Consider the following 25185-nt stretch of genomic DNA (forward strand, 5'->3'; position numbering starts at 1 on the left):
GCAGCTACTGCTCTCTGTATTCGCATCGCGATTCACCTGCCCTGAAGATGGAGGCGATACGTTCCTCCGAAACGTCGGATAAAACCAAGAATACACGGCGCCAGATCCCAGAAGACGACTTTCTTCATAGTCATCGCCGTGAAAACCTCAAAACTAACATAAATACAATTTATGGAAAACAATGATTTTCTGCCAAATACAATTAAATTCAGTAAAATTTACTTCCACTTCCGAATCATAAGAGGAACGGCCAGTCTTCCAGCAAATTACAATATATCATTGACGAAACTTTAATAAAGGAAATGAGACGGCAGATGAAGAATTCTAGCTTCAGGGATGTAATGCCGTGTACCCTGATATAAGTTTGCTGATGTTTCAATTGTATTCTGCTTGAAGATTGATTGCTTGGGGTACTCTATGACGCTGAATACGGAAGCAGTACATTTCCCAGAAACATCAGTAAATTTCTATCAGTTTACACGGAGTCATATCTCAGAATATATCTTCATACGTAATCACAGTAGAGACCTAAAATCCAAGATATGACAGATAATTTCTGCACGTAAGAAGTCGTGCATGCATTCTATAGTTCAGTAACTCGTCTAAACAGGTTAGGATTTGCAGAAACAGTGGGAATATCTGCACTGTCCTTAATATTTCTTCGGCCCATCAACTGCAACAACTTTTGTTAGAATAATTGCAGTAAGTCTTAAAGTATTTTGGCCTACACCCGAAAGGATCTCCGACGTTTTGGACAAGAAACTAAGATCGAAATATCTCATTACGGAGACAGTAGTGACAGATAAAAAGGAACACTCTTCTCGTTTAAATAAAAAGAAATCATGGGGATTCCGAAGCCTTTGGGAGCTGCCTAATCATAAGGGGTCGACGAAGCTTACGGAACGGAGACATAATGTCTTGCGCAGTGACAAATATCTGCCATCTCGCTACAGCTTATATAGATGAAGGCTTCTTTCCATGGGCGTTTGTGGCGCGTCTTAGCGAGTCATTGGTTTACACGGAGCTGTTCCCACAACGTCACACCACTGATCAATGTTTCGCAAAGAGGAGACAAAAATAGGCATAGAAAAAGAGAACTAAAACAGGTCTAAAGACATAAAGGAGGGCTTAAATGAATTTATTGTAGTTCATGTATAGCTTTATTATAATAAAGATACACTCGACCAAAATGTGAAATCCATTGAATCTTAATGAAGTTTTACCACAACACGGAAAATACTGCCACGAATACGACCATTGCTAGGCGACAGAATCGAACAGAGATCACCGCCTCCCAGGGTTATATTACTGTTCTTCATGAATGCGTTGTCTCGGAAACCGTGTGTTCAATCCCAAGCTAACGTTTGGTTTCTGAGTGTTTACAACTTTCAGTTTTCATATTCATAGAAACCGTAATCCGTACGGAGTTGGTTTTCAAAAATCAGTCTCTCCTTGGCAAAGTATTTACCAATTCGTTTCATAGAAACGGCTTATGTGCCACACTATGAAGGTCACAGAGCATATTCGGTGAAACCGTGATTTTAAATTGTCCATCAATGGTTCCAGAGCATAAAACTGGACCAGTAGAAGATATCTCTGTGCATAATATAGCTATAGGTGGGAACCGTATAAACTGTTGAATTTCAATGAATATTTCACCAGTTCAACGTCATTAAATTTATATTTCATGTTCAGGCGTAAATGCTTGTATATACAAGTTTTCTAAACCGTGCAGACGTTGAACAAACTTATGAGTTATGGGCCCGCCCCATTCGACTGGAGGGAAAGTTCGACTCTTGGAGTCCTTGGTAGTAAGAAAGGGCTCTTATACGTTGACACCTCGTGCAATTACTGTCATTAAGTTCTAATTTAGCTGAAGCTATGCATATTAATGCCTTATGGTTATCTCCATATCGTGAGGAAATCTGTATCAGAGAGCAGATGCTCTTATGGAATCAGAGCTAATGAACTTACAGTCTGCTTTTCTCAGGGACGATGGACACCGGTGAAGTTGTTGCGTGAATGCTTCAGTCCCACGGACCTCCATCCATAACGTTTCCTCAGTTAACATTCTAGAAACAGATAGTAACAATGTCTAGAAACAATAAAGTTAATAAAAGGTTCTGGAACAGAAACATTTAAATTTACCTAATGAAATCAAAATAAATTAAAGGAGAAAAGGCCTGTTACAGCAGAGATAGAAGTTAGTGCGGGGTTTGAAATGAAGCATGCGATTATTAGATCACAGAACTTGAAAAAGAATGGCTACAAAACGTTTCCGGCACTATGGACGGTTCTCATTCCGTCAGATTTACTGCTTATTTAACGACACTGTCGCTAGTCAAATTACATGACCTCCGACACTAAGGTGAGAAATGACCAATAGTTTGAAGAGCATGTAGAAGTACCCGTGGCGCGATTCGACTTAAATTTGTCTGTGTGCCTAACTAATTAATTACTAAGCCATGAAGGCGTATGGGGGAATGGATGTATAGATCCATGTTTTCTTGACCTCGGTACTTGTTTGAGTTGAGTGGTAAGCTGCACGATCCAACCTCTTTACCCACAGAGAAAGCGTTACCTCAGAATTTGCTTAGGAAACTGAGAGAACTCTCTCTCCAGAAAAAAACGCAGCCAGGTAGTCGGTGTTTCAGCTGAGTACTGAACCGGGTACTTGACAAACGTGTTCTGGTGTATCTGAAGTGAGCTACAAAATGAAGTTGATTCTCTTTAGTTCTGTGCGAACGAGTTACATTGTACACCGTCTATCGTGTCGAATATATATTTTATATGCATGTTTCGGGTAATGGATCCACTTCCGTCGTCAGGAAGAATGGGGAATATGTTCCCAATCTACATCGCTGGTTTGACAGAGCTAGTGTCCACCAATGGAACGAGCTCCTACAGTCCATTCGCTGAGACGAGAGAGTCCTCGTAAACAAATGCACGCGGTATCTCCTTCGCTCTTTGAATGAAATCATGCAGCGATCACGTGATGCGTGTACCGTTGCAGGGGCGTCCAAAGTTCACTCTTCAGTCTGAATGCAGGTTAACGTGCGTCCGAATGCAGTGAGTACACTGAAGTAACTGCGCGCTTTGTCCACCCCTTGCTGTCAGCTGTGGCGACGCGGGGCTTGCTTTGTTTACGCTAACTGTCTCGTCTCCGCGAATGGACTATAGACTTTTAAACGGCCCAACTCAATAGTATCAATTCCCCTTTCCACGTCATGACCGAAACGGATCTAATTTTTGAAACGTTGTGTAGTGTATACATTATGATACCACTGATTAACTGACAAATACGAAAAGTAACCAGCTATTGTGTATAATTTCCGGGCCAATGATTTTGTACAATTGCAGGGTGCTTTTCATAATACCAGGATTACCTACTTCTGTATATCTATGCAGAACATACCCGAGGTAATGGACAGACTGTTGTTTAATACAGGAAAACAAAAGAATAAAAGAGGCAACTGAACAGGTTGGATCAAGTGCTATCGCTTCTGACCTGTGTTTAGAAGGATCAAGATTTGAATTTCAGCCGGGAATTTACTTATCCCCTTCCAGGATTCCGCCACGGTATCTTAAATTAGCTCACGATCCCCTATTTCCACAATCTTTCACATTCATTTAACTACCATTCTGTCAACCTACACTCCGAATTCTAAACTGCTGATGCTTTGTCATATAAACTGCAAATAAAAACTAAGGAAGCCGTGACGTAACAACACATACCGCCTACTACTATCATTACTTATGTCAATTTTACATCATGAAGCAGAATTATTAATGTTTAGTCATTCCAGACTTTTCCTATTTGACAAGTTAAGGTCATGTAAGAAATGCATGGGACATTTTAAAATAATATTAATTTTAATGTACTTTTACTCCTTAATATGCAGGACAAAATTATGTTATAAAACTATTTAATGATATAGTTTTTTTCTCCTTAAATACTGTTAACACTTTAACCGCTCCAGAGAGTAAAATTTCATTTTTATTTCTGGAGGCCGGATTTGTAAGTATTCTGTGTACTATCTTCAGTCAAGGTAACGTCTCAAGTTATTCTTTTGTCTCGCTAATTCAGCGCAATGCCATAGATACGTATGAGGAACTGGAGGTATAGCTCCACGTTTCTTAACTTGGGCATTAGATGGAAATGAGTGGTCAGTTTCACATCCCGGCCGCTTCACCCCAGGAAAAACATCTTCCTGTGCCCGTTGTATACGAGGCTAAGTAGGCCATGGATTCGGTCTGGGAGCTACGGAAAAGAGAATATCTCTTGGCCTTGCCGGGAATTGAAACCCGTTCTTTGGTCGTCTAGCCCGCAACATAATGAATAAGCTGAAAATATGTTCAGGTACCTACCAACAACTGGAATTAAAATTAACCACAGTTTATGTCCGCAGCGCTGGAGCTGAAATATATGCATTGTACATCAAAAGAAATCATGTCAAGACCGGTACAGCTTACATTTCCTCGGAAATTTGTTCGTTATCTCAGATTCAGTCAAAATGAAGTAAATATTCCTAATTCACATCACCAAAATAAAAACAAACAAACTCCGTGGCCTGTAGTCCGCAAGCAAACTATACGGACCGAGCGACTGCCGCTTGTCGGCGAAGTTAGTACCAACTTTTGAGGACAGAGGCTGTCACGTGTTCAGCATAACGGATCCCCACGGTCTAAATCTAGGTTTTCTAGACCGGAACATCAGTAAAATACACATTTCATTATCAGTAGTATGATCATGAGATAAACTGTAGGTGTTTAAAACAGCTTTCGTTTATGCTGTTTTATTTTTTATTATTAAACCTGTGTTTAGTGACATTTGTTTTTTAAACATTAGTCACTTGTGATTACTGGACCAAAGCTACGGGCATGGCGTGGCAACGATCTAATAGGACTTTACGAACTGTGGCATTTGCAAGATTTACTTTGACGGATTTGTACGAAGATACTTTGACGGACAGATGTACGAGAGTAGTGACAGCAGTACATACGTCACTGCTTAAGTATGACGACTGTGTCACGTCATTCAGTTCACACCAAAATAATAATGAAACAGATGTATATATGTTTGTGTCACGTGCTGCCTTGAACCCCACTGTGAGACTGCGCCATACTGGGAGACTAAACGTTATTCAGTGCCCACTGCTGTTACTTGATACTGTTCTGTTGTTCACTAAGCGAGCGGTAAACTGGAACACATGTCAGGAATTGAGATAAGTCGCTCTTTCGTCAGTAATTCTGTTCAACTCGAGAATCCAGCAGTAGAATAGAAAATTCAGGGATATGACATAAAACAATTCCCATGAAGTCAAATAATGATAAACCTCTGAGAAAGCTTTACTTTAAAATTCTGTAACACAGATTTATCTCAGCACAAAATTCAGTTTGAAAACAAGAAGAGTAAACCAATGCTAATTGAATTTATGTCTGCGTGTGGCAATCGCGTGCAGGCAAGCATAATTATTCTTCAAGTCACCGTACTTGTAATTAAATTCATCCGCCATGTTAATCACTTGGATATCATGTGAGCTTTCGTCCGTTAGACGTACACTGTCATTATGCCTCTGTAACCGTCTTAATCACCCGAAAATATGAAGAAAGGCATGAGAAATTTCTTTTAGTTACCGGAATTTGTTGTTTGCTGTGGAAACCTACAGCTTCTTGCAAGAGAATAAGTGAATGAGTTTAATTAGTTTCAATGAAAAAATTATTAAAGACACTTGCAGATTATGACAATTTAACATGTAAAGACTTACGTAATATTGCATACTGCTTACGAAAACATATAAAATTACTGTATGCCCTCACTCATACTATCCACTACATAACAATGATGTACTTTCGCAGCCAAAAAGTGTGAATTTCATAAGAATGGTGCAGATATCCCACACGTTGTAAAGATACTGCCAAATCTAATTCAAGCCGTCGACACCAAGTGTGGACAGGAATTGGGATGGTTTGGTGATCTACAAAACTGTGCGTACATAGAAACCAATCGCAAGAATTTTACAATAAGTCGTACTGTCACATAATATTACAGAAATGAGGATCGATCTTAATCAACTAATACTGGAGACTGCCCCCTCCCCCTAGAAAATTAAATTTGTGACTTCAATTTACTTCACAATAAGAACTGAAGCGCGCCTTTGATATTTACACCTGGTGGAGGGAATTTGAAACAAGAAAGAATATGAAATTTGCTTAGCCCTCACTGATATAGTCATATTGCAATGATTTGGTTGTTTGTTATCTGATTCTCTATGCTTCTACACTTACAAGGAATTACTTTCAAGTTATTTTTTTAGTTTCGAGGGTGTTATACTAGAAATATTAATTAAATTAAATTAATATTAAATTGAACTATTCTGCATTCTTTGTGTAACTATAAGGCTATATCTATATCATGATGGTCGTTTAGTGACTGATGAATCAGGTGGACACGACTGAAGCAGAAATACAACTTGTGTCAGAAGGAATATAGTGGTAAAATTATGAGATTAAATGAAACTTCGTGATGTGGGTCTAATATTAACAGCAGGAGTGGAACCTGCAGAACCTCTGGCTTACAGAACTTCTCAAGCACATGGTCTACAATGAGCGTGAGTCAATATGAGACAAAATTTGCGAATTCTTTGTAATACCAAAACTTGTCTTGACTTCAACAGATCTTTCCAATTTATCTCTTAGGAGATCAAATTTGTATCCACGTGTACCTCTGCCACAAAGTATCAATATTTTAACCAATGCAGTCAGTTTCTCTTGAACTACGTATTAACATAACTCCGAAAGAGGAAAGTATTTGTTGTGACTGGTAAAATTTAAGTTGATTAAAATTTATGTACTTTCTAGATGTAAATCATTTTACAACCGTGAATATAAGACCGGCCTTCTTTTACAACAGCAATTACCAGGGAGACTACGCTAAGTTTCGTTACTAAGAAAACAACCACGACTTTCAACTTTGGAAGCCTTTCTCTTTATGAATGAGGCATTAATTTAGAACACATTCAATAAATTTAGACTGTAAGAAATTTTCATGCTCGAAGAGGAGAGAATTTGAAGTTTCTAGGTGAAAATAAAGGAAAGAAATATGTGTCAGTTTCGGGAATATGTGAGACTTAAATATTGAAAGGAAAGTAATAGCTGCCTAGACTGATGCAGGTTAGTAAAACGAAGTTTCTGATGATGTTTGCTAGATGAGAAAGGAATGGTTTATGGAAAATTAAAAAGAAAGTAGATACATATATATCTTGACGACATAGTTGGATAGAGGTCATTTACTTTACATGCGATTTATTGTATATAATAAGGCTACTCTAAGTATCTTTGTGCGTTATGACAATCCTTTTGCTTGTTACGTACGTGAAGAAATCACAGGGAAGGACCACAACACATGTTCTGACTTCATGCAAGATATTTTGTACTTGTTTAAATAAAGGTTGATCCCTCGTACTGGAACAGAATCCTGGGATGTGGACACGTGAAATGGTACTCATGATGTTCTACCGTCACATACCTTGCATTTCACGTGACAGTTCGCGTACACTGAGGCCAACTTAACGAGGTATCGGTGCCACACAAATAATAAATGCAAAGCAACCAGAGTTGACGAGATTTGCATGCATCTTAATCCCATCAAATTCTTACAGTTTTGTATAAAACTGTATTACTAATATTTACATTTACAATAACAAGAATTATGTAATTTCTCCTGAACAACAACTTCTGCAAAAGAGAGTTTCGAGTTCTTTCTCTACTGAATCTCTAATTTAGGAATAATGTTAACAACAACAACAACAACAACAACAACACTTCTCATTGTCCAATGTGAACGTTACATACGCACGCCATGTTCATTGGTAACGCTGTATATGATTCAGTACAATACAATTATGCTACGTGTTTACATAATGAAGCAACACTGTGTGACTAATAATATGGTGCAAATAAAATGCAGTGGAGCTTTTGATCCAGACTGGTGGCTTCCAACCACCAGAGCCAAGATCACATTCACTAAACTTTTATCATTTATGCACATAACATTTTTATGTCTATGAATATTATTAGTGATTAATTTTTAGCAATTATTTAATTGTTTTCATTGCAAAAAAGATTAGCAACTGAATCCATGTTTAGACACAATATTGCCAAGCCAGTTTAAATAATATCAGCATTTGCTGACAACAAAACTACCAACAGACACAAGACAAAATCAGGTATTAAATTAGTGTTTCTTTGTAAAGAATTGAGATTGGTTTAACTTCAATACGTTTTAGAATAAGCCACAATAAGGCAGAATTTGGATTTACATTAGAATGACGAATTAGAGTATATGTTACTGGTAATATTCATCTGAAGATGGTCTTCCTGAAATCGTGTGGTACGGCTCCTGACATAAACATTATTTTAACAGTATGTGTAAGCACCCGTCGCAGAAGTGTATCGTAAACAATGAAATTTACCCTGTTACTTTAATATTATTATTTATTAGGTTTTTCTATTAAGCTTAAAGCTCAGAGCCCTCTCCCAGTGGCTCCGGACAACCTGCCTTAACTCCAACTTCGCAACGCTCGATTCCAACTGAGCTCGGGACCAACATGGCCAATAACTCCCCTCCGGCTTGTAAACCATTTGCAGCAACGAGCAAAGGTACCCACGGGCTCAATCAACCAGAAATCATTCAGCCTGAAACTAACTAGGGCCTGGCAACTGCAAAACAATGGCAGACAGTCGCCATCACAAAGTGGCTAATAAAGGAATATTTCCCTTAAGCCATCATTTCCCTGACTATAGCGGGAATACAAATTTTGTGCTAATCCAAAATCATGTGCCCAAAGCATTCCTAGACGCCCGTATTGTTGAAGATGTATGACACGGACGTGTCTTGACCAGGAGGGCGCCGTGTTGAGGAGTTGTTATTGTTGACGTAGTAAGACGATTTGCGCATGCTCGCAGAGGAGGACATGGCAACAGACTCGTAGTACCTGAGGCGTCCGCAGCAGCGTCTGCTCTTCAAAATGGCGATGAAACCTTTGCGGTACTTCTTGTTGAAGAACGCATACAGAATTGGATTTATGCAGGAGTTGGATGCCCCGAGCCACTGCGCAATGGGCGTGGCCACAAGTAATATGTCATCTTCCCAAATCTCGACTTCCCCTCCGAGCTTAATCCTTGCGAAGATCACGTAGAGTGGCAGCCAGGAGAGTACGAACAGGATAACGACGGCTACCAACATCTTGACGACTTTCACCTTGGATTTCTGTTGCATCCTTTCCATTTGCGCGTCCTTCGTGTCAGTAGGGATCGTGCGCTTCCACACTTTGATCCATATGAGGATATAACAGAGGGAGATAAGGATCATGGGCAGGATATAGCAGAACAACAAGTTGGCGATAAGAAAGTATAGGGTGCCATCTAGCGCGTCCGGCCACACCTCCACACAGAGAAGAACATCTGGCGCGTTGTTGAAGATTATCACCAAGTCGAAGAACAAGGCCCACGGGATGGTTGTGGTAAGGGCGATCACCCAGATGACGAAAATCATGAAGCGGGCCCGTCGCTTGGTAATCTGGCACTTCAAGGGCCACCAGATTGCAAGAAACCTGTGGACAACACAACACATTTATTGGTTAGTTCGTTTAGTCTAAATAAATTTAACAAAAACATGATATTCGGCGTTCTCCAGTGCGCATGACAAACTAAAGGCTCCTTATTTACTAGAGTCTGTGGTACACCACTTTTTGGGACGTCTTAAATAACCATTGACTTAAATTGAGACGTCTCGAGATAGCAACGTGACTGATCAATTTTTTTTCCTACGGGGCACCAGAAGAAATTCGCAAGTCAGGGAAATTCGTAAAAAGAGAGCCTAAAAATTCAGTTGACAGAACTTATGTTGAACATTTTCCATTGTTTCATTTTCGGTTATAGGTTTGTTTAAGAGTTTTTTGTTTTAAGTAAAGCAGTCCCTCTGTTCTGATATCATATATTTAATTAAAAAAACATTATTTTGATTTTCTGTGTATCTCCCACGGTTGATACCCCAACATTTACACTTTATATAGCTACGCTGAATTACCGTCAATGTGCGAGATAGACGCAGGACAGAATAATGTGGGTGTTAATCCCGCGGAACTCGGAACCAAGAAAGACTGCCCTGGCGAGGACCAATAACAATTTATCCAAACCAACCTGATACGTTTAATGCGAGGATATCGGTACGTATATGCCACGTAACACAAGGGGGCACTATGATACAAACCGGAAGGTCGCGGGTTCGAGTCCCGATGAAGTATATTTTTTCACTTTACCTAATCCTTCCTGCCGCACTATGACCATGGGGTCGACTCAGCCTCTAACAGAAATGGTTACCAGGGATCTTCCTGTGGGGTAAAGGGCGACCGACGCGTAAGGCTGACAAACTTATTACCAGTTATGAGCCGATTATCTAGAAAGCGTGGAAACCTCGACGTCTCATATCACTGTGGATTTTCGAGGCCTGTTACAGGGATAGCTTTTTTACCTTTATCTATGTGACATAACCTATGGACTTCTTCTATTCCTGTTGGTCCCACTTTGAGAATAGGACACACTTGAAACGTCTCTCTTTAACTTCAGTTTCTTAATGTTAGACAGTCGGTGTTACTCCTTGGACGAGTGGTCACCCCGACGCATGGTCGCTACCTAACGCAAACAGATATCTATGCATTCAATGGGACTGTAAACCACGATCCCAGTGTTCGAGCGAGCGAAGACATTAACCTATGGACTACGTTTCATAAATGAAATAATAGCAAATTATGCTAGCTCACATGCGTGAGACGGCTGTATATATGTGTGTTTGTGGAGCAGAAGGTGATTTTGGGGAAAAAAAACTATCTCAGAGGAATTTTTCGTATTAATATAATATTTAGTTACATTGCAAATTCTACAACAAACATCCCTATCTGCATTATTCGATTTACTTATGCTTGAGCCCTTACCTCGCAGGTATATATAAGCTATATGGGATAGTTTCAAGTGGTTCGACTCATAGCATGAGATGCTGAGTAAAAGTATTTCCACGCCTTCGACAGAAACCTATATACTTCATTTCCGTGTTCACAACAGCCAGCCACTGGTCCCTATCTCGAGCCAGATGAAACCAGTACGCTCCAAAAGGTCTGCTATATTTAAGATTTTAGTGCTATCTTCGAATCTATGCTTGATACTCAAAGCGGTGTAATCCTTTCAACTTTTCCTCCAAAACTATATTTATATTTTTCATCTGTTCCGTGTTCCTCCATGTAAGGTTCATGGCGCATGCTCTATAACTCGTATATCATGCTGTCTCGCCAGCAACATCACTGACTACCACTTGCAGCGTACAAGAGCCTTAAGATGCGTAGCAACTGAAAGTTCAGACGGGGAGGCCGGATAATATGTCATTCAAGACATAAACGGCATTTTTTTGGGTGCTGGCAGCTCCAGCTGAGATGATAGATCCATTCACAGTTCTGCCACACACAGACTGCATACAATTAGTGTATGCACGCAGTGTTTGTCGGTTCTTCATTACACTGTTTCCATGGAAACCGAATGCAAAACTAATCTCAGTCAGTTACCAGCGCCCCGCTCGCTGTTATATTTTCGGCCGATACCGTATATAGTGTGAAGTGGATGGCGCAACGGGAAGTGGGGGTCGCGTGAAATCTGTGGCCTCGCGAGTGACGTCACATACCTCCACTCCTTCCATCAGTACGCAACACTCGGTGGGCGCCCCCTCCCCCGCGGTGACGTTACAATATGAACATCTAGACACGCTTATGGTTATTTTGCTTAATCTATCAGTGTTTGCAAGTTAATGTCGATCATATGGAGAGAAATCATGATTTTAAACGGTTCTTCAAGGGATGACCTATATAACGATGGGTTAATCGAAGGGTTTGCTGTGGAAACCGAACCCTCAAAGGGCGTTTCAATAGACATTGTATCCCAATTTACTAATTCGTGTTACAATTTTACCTTATATAAATTTCAGATCTGCATATAAAACTCTAGAATGAAGCTGAAATTCTTTTCTGAAAAAAAAAGAAACTCTTCTCAAAATATAACCGCCAATAACCCGAGAACGGATATCCTATAACTGAGTCTTTATGGAGAAAAATCTGGGCTTTTCTTTGGACATGTAATCCATTTCCAGCCGAGCAGTGACCTGTGCACCAATTCTCCTACATGTATATTATTTTTTTTTTTAGTTTCTTAGGTTGGGGTAAGGCTGAGTCCACTTGGTACGTCGGCCACTATCTGGCCTACTGTACCAACCCCGGATGATAGATGATGAGTATCGAGCAGTGTGTGGAATGAGAATTGGCAGGGGAAACCGTAGTACTCGGAGAGAAACCTGTCCCAGTGCCACTTTGTGCACTACAAATCCCACATGACTTAACCTGTGCTCGAACCAGGGCTACCGCGGTGGAAATTTGGCGACTAATCGCTTGAGCTATGGCACGGCCTACTAATATGTTAACTAGAGTTAAGGGTTGCCGTTCGTTGCTGTCGCTGGGTGCATGATGAAGTGTCACATGTACAGTGCACCTTACTGAAGATATTAAGAACATTAAACTCACATTTATAAAGAAAATTTGGATTGCTCAGTCTGTGATTTAAGAGCGTTATATTTTAAAATGCACTGCCACAGAAAGTGCACAATCTTGAATGGAAATATTTCTCTCAAAATGCTGGAGAATTTCTTCACAATTTTACTCCTTCTTACTGTTTAGATGGTTTTGCGTAAGGTATTGTGTTGTATAGACACGTTCTTGGGCAAAGACAGAGAAAAAAAAGGTAAACAGCTGTTATTAGGCTAGCGGGCCAGGGGATTGGCTGAGTAGCGCTCACGTGGGAACCCCAAGAGACAAACGCAACAATGGTACATCAACATAGGAACGGTGTTTTCTGTGCGGTCCTTGCCAAGAACTTATAAACGGGACAAATTTTAGAGGTCAGTTCAAACTATGTAAGAGAGGCATGATCTGCTTTGCAAAGACTTTACTGACAGTACAAAAGGAAGAATTATTGATAAAGTGCCATGTGTGGATACGTTCAATTGATAAGGCCAAGCATATTCATAAGACCCGTCTTGTCGTCAGATAGAGTGTTATATAAGGAGTATTAAAGCAAATGGTTCAGTTGAAAAAAAGTGTCTGTCATGAGTCTCAAGGGGCTTGACACCAAGATGAACTGATTGGCGGCAAACCGCCAGTCGTAAATTAACTTTGACTTTGAGTTTAGGTTATTTGTGGGATATGTGTCAGGCGGTAAGGACATAAGCGGAGGACAGTGTCAAGATTCGTTACTAAGAGACGACTAGCGAAGACTAGGAGGTTTATGTGAGATGGATGCCTGCTTGGGAGTTAGTTTTAAGGGAGTTCGTGAAGAGAAGACATAGAAGACAATGTTACAGTTACAGTGATCTGTAGTGTGTGTAAACCAGTAAAGTTCCTATAGTCACGTATAGTCATTAGTTGAGTGTATAAGTGATCAATAAATCCAGTCACAAATCCAAAACCCCTTGTACATTCATTCATACATGTGACAATGTTTAATAACGAAAATGATTTAATTAAATAAAAATACAGATTCAATTTGTTTTAGTCAAGAGAATAATATTAAAACGACATTACCGAATAAATCAAATCTAAACTGTTCCGCTGATACTGTATATATTACTGTCAGAATTGTTAGCTTTCTGAGCTCTGTCTATCTTTGGATTATAAAGCAAAGCACAATATTAAAGGAACAGGGTCCTCTTTCATTCACTGGTCAGATGATCCAGTGATGGAGATCAACTCTTTCCATTGGCCCCAAATGAGTAGACACCCCTCACAGTAGCAGGCGAGGAGACTCAGCCTCAAAATTGCTGAATTCTTGCTTCAATGTGTCGGAAAATGGGTTAAGCTCAGGAAACTAGCAATGATGACCACTGAATAACAAAATATCCATCCTACGTCACGCACAATTCTCTATTACACTCTCTCTCAGTACCGAGAACGTTGGCTCAAGAAGTAATGTTTCTGACGTTTCAGGATGTTCCCAGTTCGAATCTCAGCCGCTATACTGACTATCCTATGTTTACTAGTGGTCTTCAATTATCTTAACAGAAAAATTCCGGAATAGTGCCTTAAAATTAAACCATAACATCTTCAAAATCCATTATTTACTATCAACCTATCATTCAATTCCTCATAGTCTAAAGTTACTGTTACTATCGGAGAAATAGACACTGTTCCTTAGACGCAAATATCCTACTCAGCTCCTGCAATAATAACAGCTGCAACCCGTGCAGCACTAGTACTACGAGCTATACCCTCACCCCCGCAGAGACAGTGGGAACGCATCTCTCCTCTGTCCGATGCAGACACGCATGCGTACTCGACGTGTCTGCTGCATGTAGCGGCACGGGACACAAGGACCCTGCAGGTAGTTGGAGGAACAAATTCGAAAACATGACCATGTAACAGGTGATTCCTCTTCGAACCTTACAATGTGTTAAACGAAATTTAGGCTGAAAATTCAACAGGAATATTTGATAATTCCCGTTTCTAGCTACGAATTCCACAGACAACCCTACCATTTATACTATTCTAATATTACAGCTCCTCAAAGACGTTTCAAAACCACGGTTTCATTAGATATGCTTCACAGAATGAACACAGAGATTGCATTAGAGATGTGATTTTTTATTACAAATATTGACATAAAATTGTTGGCCGACGGCTTGTAATGTCGACTAAGGCTGCCATTTACTGCTCCCATCTACTGGAGAATAACGCAACTAAGTGAAATTAACTGTGCATTTATTATCCATGGGAACGACGGAATGACAAGCAGAAAAAAAAACAATTTAGACTAACTGTACACAGACAGTACCAATGTTGGGAAGGGTCTGTGTTCTCTGATAGGTAAATCCACCATTTTGGTATGAAACGTATATGTATGTAGTCAGCTTCATGTTCCAACCACATATAAGTCGGGATAAGAGCTCCCGTTTGATTGGATGATTAATGAATATTCAGAATGAGAATTGAAAGGAGAAACCTAAGTTCTCGGAGAAAAACCTCTCCACTGCCACATTGTCCACCACAAATCCCACATGATCCGAACTGGAATCAAAATTAAACTACCGCGAAGCGAAGCGGGTAGCTAACTGCCCGAGCTGAAGTAGGTCCGTGAGAACAAACACGAATCAATCATCTTAGAGATGCCGTCGTAATTCAGTGTAATTTTAACCTTATTAAGTGAAAGAAACGATCTTCATTATATGCAATTATTATCAGAACCATAAGCTCAATAAACTCCCAAATATTTTACTGGAAATCTGAGGTTGAGAATTGACATTATTTATTAACTTTAATACAGATCAACAGTTGTAACGAGCAACGGTAGTAAAATGTTAATTAATTGTATGAAAAGAGACATTATTAAAATATTTACAGTTTCTTAGCTAGTCAAGAAATTTTTCATGTTTTATGGACCCGAAAATTTCCTTCCCACATTCAGAAGGGCCCATCACTGAACCCTGTCCTTTTCTTTTGTATATGCATATGTACTTCTAAACTGTAACGCTGAGATTACAGCTCCGAAATAACGCAAATTCGAGTTGTCACAGCAACGAATTGCAAAACTTTAACATGTTGCATAAGCCTAAATTATGCAGTAGGATATGAAAGCGTGAGAAGTGTTTCGTTTCGATATATCGCGCCTATTCCGTGAGTATTAAAATTCTGATACACGTAGGCGAAGGGTAGTATAATACAAAAAGGAAACAATTTATTATTTCGCGTGCTATTCATGGGAGCTGGTGTGAAACGCAGGTCTCGACAAATCATTCAGTAACATGTACGACTTGAAAGTAATGCGTGAGAGAGGACAAACTGGTAGTATGAAATCTTATGTTCCAAGTGACGAAACTTCCCGCTGAAATCTTAACTGTTGTTACTCTGTTCTAAGGCCGTGCCATGTCGGTCACGGTAGCCGAGCGGTCTAAGGCATGCACTGTGTTCGCTCGCTCGGAAGCCGGGATCGTGGGTTCGAATCCCACTCAGGACATGGATGTTTGTTTCCGTTTTTCTGTGTTTGTCTACAGGTAGAGGCCTTGCGACGAGCAGATCACTCGCCCAAGGAGTCCTACCGTATGTGTAAAATCTAGAAAAACCGAAGTGAGTGGAGTTCATGGAGGTAGGCCTAGGCCCACTGGGGCTGTAGTGCCAAGGAAAAAAAAAAGGCCGTGCCATAGTTCAGACGGATAGCCGCCTGTTTCCTATCGCGGCGGCCCTGGTTAGAGCTCTGGTAAGGTCCTGTGGATCTGTGTGGACACAATAACATGGGGGCAGGGTTTCTCCGAATACTTCGTTTTCCCTTGCCAATTCTCATTCCACCGACTGCTCCATATTCATTATCATCTATCATCCGGGTCTGGTACAATACGACAAGTAGTGGTCGACGTAACAAGTGGACTCAGACTTATCCGACTCCAAGAAAATAAAAAACTATTTTACCATCTATACCTAGATGGTATAGCGGAAAGACCGCTCTATAGCTCAGGCGGTTAATCGTTGGCTTCCCACCGCGGCGGCCCTGATTCGATTCCAGGTGAAGTTATGTGGGATTTACGGTGAGCAAAGTTGGCTTTGAGGAAGGCTTCCTTCGAGCACTTCGCTTTCCCTTGCCAATTTTGATTCCACCGACTACTTTACACTCTAATCATCATTCAGGGATGGCACAATGGGCCAAATAGTGGCCCGATGTACCAAGTGGTCTCATTCTCACCTCACTCCAGAAAACTCGAAAAAGCTATAAATCCCAGTAAAATTCTGGTCATTCAAGTACACACTTAAAATTTTCCGCGCAAGCTGGAAAGCAAGGCCGAGCAGACGTCGTCAGTCGTGTGTCTACCTCATTTCCTCATTTCGTTCGATTGACGTACACTGAATTATATTTCTTTAGTAACTGACAGAGAAATACTTGAAGCACCTCAAAGCTACTCCATTCAGCCCGGACGGCTGAATTAGTGTACATCAAGCCTTAATATAATACATAACGACCCTACAGATGTAAATCTTAAAACTCAGAAAGTAAAGTCTTTCTTATTACACAACTGCATACATTTACAGGCAGGCATATGCATAAAAGTATTCTATACCCTCAGACATAAAGCATGCGGTAGCGTAGTTAGTTGAAGCATTATGCTACAAGCCGAAAAGTAGCGGGTTCTACCACGTCGAGGTAATTTTATTTTTCAATTTTTCTAATCCCTCCAGCCGCACTATGTCCTTGGGCTCGACTCAACCTCTAACAGAAATGAGTACCAGCCTTACGCGCCGACCGCCCTTTACTCCCCAGAAAGATGCCTTGTACTCACTTCTGTTAGAGGCTGATTTGATACCAGGGCCATATTGCGGCTGAAAATTCCAATGATCTCATCGGGAATCGAACCTGCGACCTTCTGGCTAGTAGCATAGTTCTTCAACGAACTACGCTACATCGTACTGTACTATGAAGTAGGTCACATTCGCTTCCTTCTATATCCTTTCCAATTCATTATTTCCTGTCATTTGATTCTTTATAATACGAGCTTCTAACAGCATCGCCAAATAGACTACACACACACACACATTGTCCCTAACTTCTCCAATCCATACTGCCTGGACGACGAAGCTGTTCTACGTGGGACTACCAAGGGGGCAGCCAACATCACTAATATCGCTTTCTTAAAAAGTATATCGGTTTATATGACATTTTCATGTCGATATAGATGTTTATGTGTTTATAGAATGACTGTCTTTTAGTAGCCGGGATAGCTCGGTCGGTATAGTGACTGCCTACCGGCTGGACGACAGAGGAGTCGGACAGAATTACTAGCGTTTTGGACTTTTTCCATCGTCCGGAATTTTAGGTAATAGAGGACATGACGTTTCGGAAACTGGATCTGTTTCCGTCTTCACGTGCGTAAGGAAGGCACCTACTCAGTTGGGCCCCTTAGAAAGAGCTAATCTCAAATTCTATGTGTCATCCACCATCGTCAGAACCCTTTAGAATCTACCAGAGGAGTCGGAGTTCGAGTCACAGTCTGGGGTCCATCCAACCTCATATCCAGTTGGTACCAGAGGCTCTTTCTCCGGGGCGCGAAGACGAGCAGTCACTTCCACCTATTGCCGAGATCAAGAACACTTGGCTGTATACATCCACTGTTCTATATGTATTCATGGCGTAGTGTCTAATTAGTTAATCCAGGGACATATCCATTTTAGGGCCCTTTAAGATTCTCTAATTATCTGCAAGATTTTGGGTTCACAGGGCGATGTCCACGATTATTCTAATAACTTGAGGACGAAGAGTACAAATTATGAAAATACGTATCTTTGGACCACTCTGTTGTGAGAGTGAAAGCAAATGTAAAATTACTCTTATGACAATTTATTCACAACTCCATGAAAATGTAAGCAGAGTGGAGGTATAGCTCAACATATTCTTTATCTTGGTACTAGATAGACTAAGTGGTCAAATTGACGCCCCGACCTCTTTAACCCCCTGAACAAAACCGGACCTATATTCGTTAGATGGGAGACAAGGTTAGTCCTAGGGCCAGACGGGACGCTGTGGAATTGAGAACGATATAGTGCTCTGTCCGAAATCTAAAGCCGATTCCCTTGTTGCCCCGGTCAGAGACTGTTCACTGTAGTAACTGAGCTACCCGGGATCCACCTTATTCTCAGACAGTCTCAGTATACGGTTGTACCCTTATTTGACATGAATCCAACTACGTATGTTACTTTTACTGTTATTTCTATGAGGAGGACGCGAGGAGGAACTGTGAGTTTGTTTAGTGCAAGAGTGGCCCAGGGGGTGGTGGCTTTATTGGTCAGTGCCTTAGCACATTGATGAGTAGACATGCAGTTAGTAGGCTGCTGTCTGCTGCATAGTGTTGCATCATGCTGTGAATTTTGAACATATTCCGGGAAGAAATAATCGTCTACTTCCATTTGTACGACACGGACAACACAGAAAACAGAAACGTTAGTGGGGATATAGGGCACACTGACAGTAAATTAAATCCATAAGCATCTCTTTAAAAATTTTGGGAAATACACAAATAGACATACGGATGGAGAGAGAGACACACAGGCGCAGACAAAAAGGTGATCTCATAAGCCTCACTTTATTTTTTTTTTTTCAAAATAAGTAAAATAGGCTAAATCAGATACATAAATCTTGGAGACACACAATATAATATTCTGTCACCAAATTCCACAAGATGGGCAATAAGTGTCAGTATACATATGCCCTTTTCAGCCTCTCAGACACTTGAATACATGCTTCTTATTTCTATGTAAGTTTACGAAATGTATCAATTCGCCAATCAACTACGTATTAAACATAAAAAAATATTCTTATATGTCATATGAAAAGGTTAAAAATGAGTAAAAATTGCACTGGATAATCTTTTAATATTATATATAAGAATAATTTTAGGACTTAATAAGCACTGATGGGCCGAACGGATCCATTAGGCAAAACTAGCTGTATACATCCCCCATAATATAGTAGTTTACACATGTACTGAAATATCTGAGGGCGAAACTGGGCATATTTGTCTCCATAAACATAGCCCATGTCGAAGAAAGTGACCAAGGCATACTCGTTGTTTGGCTACGTATTCTTATATCTGTTGTAGACCACGGCGTTTACAAGAAGCCAAGTTGTTGAAGAAGTGTTTAATCAGTCTATTAGACTGTGGCGTGTCTATTCACGGGAACACGGAGCCGTCTATTTCGCTGTCAGTTCCAACTCGCGACTGACCCAACAACCCTTCCTACCGCCGTGCCTGCTGGTGGTAGAACCCGCCCGGTTATTGACCTCCCTTCCAGCAGTGGATTTACAAAACGAACTGGTTTACATACAAAGCGGACTCCTTCCTGCTTTCTCTTCCAAGAGAAGGAAAGATAAACTGGGAATCAAAGGGATATTATGCCACAGGTTACGAACTAAGCATTTGCATGCAGAGACTCCGTGCGAAGCTGACGGTAGCTTAAACTCTAAAGACATTACCCTGCGTCTTGCCAAACCCGACTCCTTATTACAGTATTACAAGAGCCTGAAATTTGACCATATCCTGAGTTTGGTTAATCCAATCATCTTCAAATCCCATCTCTTTAAAATTAATGAAGTAATGTCCTCCTAATATATGAATAAATTCTTCCAAGTTGTTCTTTTTTCCTGTTGAACTTTCGATCAAAAATTTTGTATGCATTTTTTAACTATATCATGTACTATGAAACAAATTTCATGGAGAAGAGGCCCAACTGGATTTCAATAACTGAAACGCATCATCTGAAGGCAACACTCAGCTACATACATTCCTTGTCTTTTATTGAATTTCATGGTTCATTACTGTGATCACAAAAGTCCTCCACCAGTCAGTATTCTGAGTCAGATGAACCCGCTTATAGGCCTACACTTTTCATTAATCAGCCTGTAGATATTGTCACCTCTACTGGTTTGTGCGTGACTTATAATACGGGTTCTGAATTGGATGAATGGATTTATTGACGCCTTATTCACACAGCTCAGGACTAGAGGCAATACAGCGTTGTCGCTAATCTACACCATTTACATTTCACCGTTACACACGCACACGGGTTCTCAAACTTCACTGGTCGTATCCTGGCAACGGATTTATAATAGTCTCACTGTCACTTCAAATCACATATCCCCACTTCCCACAGCACAATTCTTTTCTTTACATTTTTCTCAATCGCCTTAGACTGCCATTTCCAGAACTACACCCATTTCTTGACAACTACTCAAACGACCTTCTTTGTGTCTTTAAATTCCCATCGACACGGACCATGCAGAAAACACAACCTCTCTGTTGTAGAAAAGGCTTGTTTACTGATCAGTTGCCTAGCAATGGACGTCCTATTGTTGCGTGCTTCAGCGGGAATGCGTTTACCGAGTCCTTGCCTAGCAATGGATCTATACGTCACAATGTTACTTTCCCATTAATGAACCTATATTCAAATGGGTCCTTTCCCTTAAAGTTTTCCAGCCGGTATTTTGCATGCATATCTCATCTCTTCCACGAGCACGGAGTATATTTATATGCCATTAATCGCTCCAAATTCGTTCTTCTGGCCACAGATTTCTCGACGTCTGCCACTTGAAGCCGCGCCCCCACGTCCAATGGGGTGTAAATTCACGAAATAGAAATAAAATTGTCGTGAACGGATAACAGACTTTATAGGCAGCAAAATATTCTTTGATAATGATTAATAATTAAAAATTTCTGTCACTAGGAAGCTCAGAGAAATCAGATAAATGTAAAATTTTCTTGATAATGATATTTGATTCGGTATATCTGATTATGTCGCGCGGTCTAAGGCATGAACCGTCTTCACCCTCTAGAACACTGGGATCGTGAGTTCGAATCCCTCTCGAGGCATGAGTATCTGTGTGCATTTATTCAGTTTTTGTGTTATTCTGTGTATAAGTAGCGGCCTTTTGAAGGGCTGATCCCCGTCCAAGGATTCCTACAGACTGTGTAGATTAATGAACTGAAAAAAGCGACCAAGGTACACAAGGGCTGTAGAACAATAGACTGATATCTGATTATGAAAAAGGTTAGCATAATTTGGGAAACATAGAGGAAATATTGATAATGATTTTTTTCTCCCGAAGTCGGTGGTCGGTAGAACCCAAGTGATACTGGGAAACGTACTGAACTCCTTTGTTCAGTTCCGCTGGTTCGTTACATATTACAAACATCCTCAACCCTAAGTACGGAAGATAAGCAATTTCACACGATAAATCTGAAAGGTTTGGATGAAACTGTAGTTTTATTTGCCAAATCCATAAAATAAGAACCAAATAATTCCCTTCAAACCCAGAGGGATCCGTTGCAGTATCTGGAATTGCTGCAACAAGAAATGGGAGTGTGTGTGTGCCTCTTGTACAACATGCGATCAGTCGTCGACCAATCGAAGAGATGGGTTCAACCAGTAATCTGCAAGCCATATCGATTCCGATATCAAAATATGATGAAATTGCAAATAAAATACCAATTTATAATATTTAAAATAAGATTTCTTTTTGTGCTTAACGAATTAACCGATATGGATAAATATTTTTATATACGTACTTATATGCTCAGCTTCTGCTGTGTTTATTTGTCCGTTACCTAGCAATGGATGTTCTATGTTTATGATGACCGTTGCCTAGCAATGCGCATATGCGTCACAATACGATTTTAATGTGTACTGAATTACTACTAGCAGCAATGATAGCAATAACTATAATAATAATAATAATAATAATACAATAGACACGTACGTACATATTTAATTAAAATTCCTTAAGTGCCCGAACTGTGTTACGATGGGCGCGGAATCCAGCTTGGATGTAGGAAAGGGAAAAGAAAAAATAGAAAGTAACGCAAACAGATTTTCGTCGCAAAACCAGCTGAAAAGTGGCCAGATATAATTGATTTCAGTTTCCTGTCAATTGGGGTTTTCATTGCATAGATGGAGAAAATTCAGATTGTGTTCGGCTGAGTTGTGACATTGTCTGTCTCGTAGGTTCTTATCGACGTTTCGGATGAACCATCCTGAAAAATCAGGCAGCAGTTTTCTCGGACCCATCAGTAAGGGTTTAGGGAACTACGCACTGACATCACCAGTGAGACTACTCTAAAATGTAGTTGCAAAATGGAAAAGAAGATTTGAGGGTAATATTAATATTGCAGCGTATAGACCCGTTGTTAAGCAGTGACTCTGTATACAGCGACCGCTTCTGGGCAACGCCTCGGCGAACACTTTCCCTATGCAGGGCAGCAGATTCTTAATACTGCAACAGTTGGGCTATAACAGTGGAAAGGGGTGTTTTTATGTGGTCCATGCTGAGATGTTATAAGCAAGGAATAAAGTTAGTTGAGTACAGTTGGGGTTGATATCTGCACAAGAGGCTGCGACGAGAGCACCTGAGCGATTGAAGCTGCAGAACCTTCACTATAAAAGCCGTTGCCAGGGAACGGCTGGTGAAGACACAGCATGCTGGAGAAAGACTTAGCGAGTGCTGTGGTGATTTGTGAATGTGGGGATAAGGGGTGGCGTTGTAATTATTTGTAGTTCAGAGTCGTGTGTGTAAGTTGTCAATAAATCTTTCCAACAATCCAAGACCCCTTCTACAGTCACTCATATAGGTTACAATATAAATAAGATGAATAGTGATCGTGTGAAACGTGAAGCGTATTGCATCATATTTTATTGTGCTGTATTGGACAGAGACCGCCTCTGTAGGCTAATAGTCAGAGCCCCTGGCTACAGATCCAGAGGTCCCGGGATTGATTCCCGGCGATACAAGATTTTCTAAGAAATAATGTGTCTGGAACGGGGTCCACTCAGCCTCGTCAGGATAACAGAGGAGCCACTTCAAGGAAATGGCAGCTCTGGTCTAGAAAACCGAGATTAACGGCCGTGGGGATCGGTTACGCTGACCACGTGACACTCTGTATCAGCAAAATTTGGCACTAACTTCGCCGACAAGCGGCGGTGGCTCGGTTGGTATAGTTCGCTTGCAGACTATAGGCCACGGATTTTTTTTTGTAATGGACAGAGAAGTTCCAGCTGCCGCGTACCCTCAGACTAATACAGCTTCCACTGTGCCCCCCCCCCAAATTCCAGCGATCACTGTCCTCAATGCTAGAGTTGGTTTTATGTACGTTTGGGTTTTTCCGAATCAGACAATTGATTTTAGGAAGGTTCTGCCTCTACAGAAACCGACCTTTCCCACTGGCATTCTTCGTGCTAAACAGTTCGATATGAAGCCTGAAGGAACCGCGGGTAGCATATGGAAGTATCGTGTCTCTTTACTTAACTGTCGGTAATCCGGTTGCAGTTCATCTGGATGTCGGATAATCCGGATCGAAATATGAAGCATGAAGAATGCTGTTCGCAGTTGAATAAGGAAAAGGTAAAATTGTTCCTGTTCGTAACTAATTAAGCTCTATGCCAAGAACACGTACGGGGGAGTGCATGTATAGACCCACGTTTTCTTGACCTCGGCACTAGTTAGAGGTGAATGTTGAGGTTCACGCCCCGGCAGCTTCACCCCCTTAGGAAAAGCCCCGATACCCATTGAATAGACTGCTGGATGTCTCCAAACTGGTCTCGACGAGATGGAAAAGTAAAAAATTTACCCTACCGGGACTTGAACTCCGAATCCTTGGTCGTCTAGCCCGTAGCCAATCGATATCCTGACTCTATCCGGCTCTTAGCTCCGAGCAAGAAGATTGCGAGTTCAATTCCCGATGAGGTTGGATTTTTTAGTTGATGTAATCCTTCCAGCAGCACTATGACCCCTTGGTCGAATCAGCCTCTAGCAGAAATGAGTACCAGGAATCTTCCTTGGGGTATATGGCTACCGGAGCATAAGACTGGCAACCTCAGCCCCATCTGCCAGCCAATTGTCTAGAAAATGTGGGAGCCTCGACGTCTCAGAACCCTATGGACCTCCTCGGCCTGTTACAGGGGTAGCTTCACAGTTGAGTACATGCATTGAAAGACACGTGGTATTTAGTAAGGCAGTTGTCTGTTCGGACAGAATTTGACGGTTTCTTGAAACTTGCATTATTAATTTCAAAAACAAGTAAGCTTGCTTGTAGAATATTGCCTCAACGAACTGCGCTACCGCCTGCCCCTCCACAACCAAACATCCATATGATATCAACTTCTGTCTTATCCTGTATTTCCACAGCAACATGTCCCTCCGACAGTTCGGTACCACCCGGTCGCATATCGCGTGGGGGAAACCCTGTCATTTGCTACGGTCGAAGTTAAATTAAGGGTTTCACAAAGTGACAGAAGCGACAACAGAGAATTTACTGCAGCTCGACGAGAGAAATACCCTACACATATTGCCTCAGTGAAGTCACGCCCCTTTACATCGGTGTATAGTGGCAGACTCGTTGGCTTTGCGTTTGACCAACTCAAAGTGTACTGTCCAATGCATTTATTAAGATTTTCCGCCGATTTGTTTTAATTACGAGAATAAATATGGATTCATATACAAGACATGTAAAATAAAAAAGAATGTAATTTTATATTCTGAATGTGACTATAATTTACCAAGACAGAAAGT

General features: G+C 40.8%; 1 protein-coding gene across 1 annotated transcript in view; it reads right to left on the bottom strand.

The window, feature by feature from the left end:
* Positions 1–1544: 1544 nt before the first annotated feature.
* LOC111867121 (neuropeptide SIFamide receptor) overlaps positions 1545–25185 on the bottom strand; it is a 626192-nt gene continuing 602551 nt past the window's right edge. Inside the window, exons 3-4 of the mRNA XM_023856655.2 lie at positions 8997–9614; positions 1545–2072 (exon numbers count right to left, since the gene is read on the bottom strand). Coding sequence (XP_023712423.2) covers positions 1931–2072; positions 8997–9614 — 760 coding nt within the window. The 3' untranslated portion in view covers positions 1545–1930. The remainder of the gene's footprint in view (positions 2073–8996; positions 9615–25185) is intronic.

The sequence above is a fragment of the Cryptotermes secundus genome, unplaced genomic scaffold (genome assembly GCF_002891405.2).
Source record: "Cryptotermes secundus unplaced genomic scaffold, Csec_1.0 scaffold334, whole genome shotgun sequence".
Lineage (NCBI taxonomy): Eukaryota > Metazoa > Arthropoda > Insecta > Blattodea > Kalotermitidae > Cryptotermes > Cryptotermes secundus.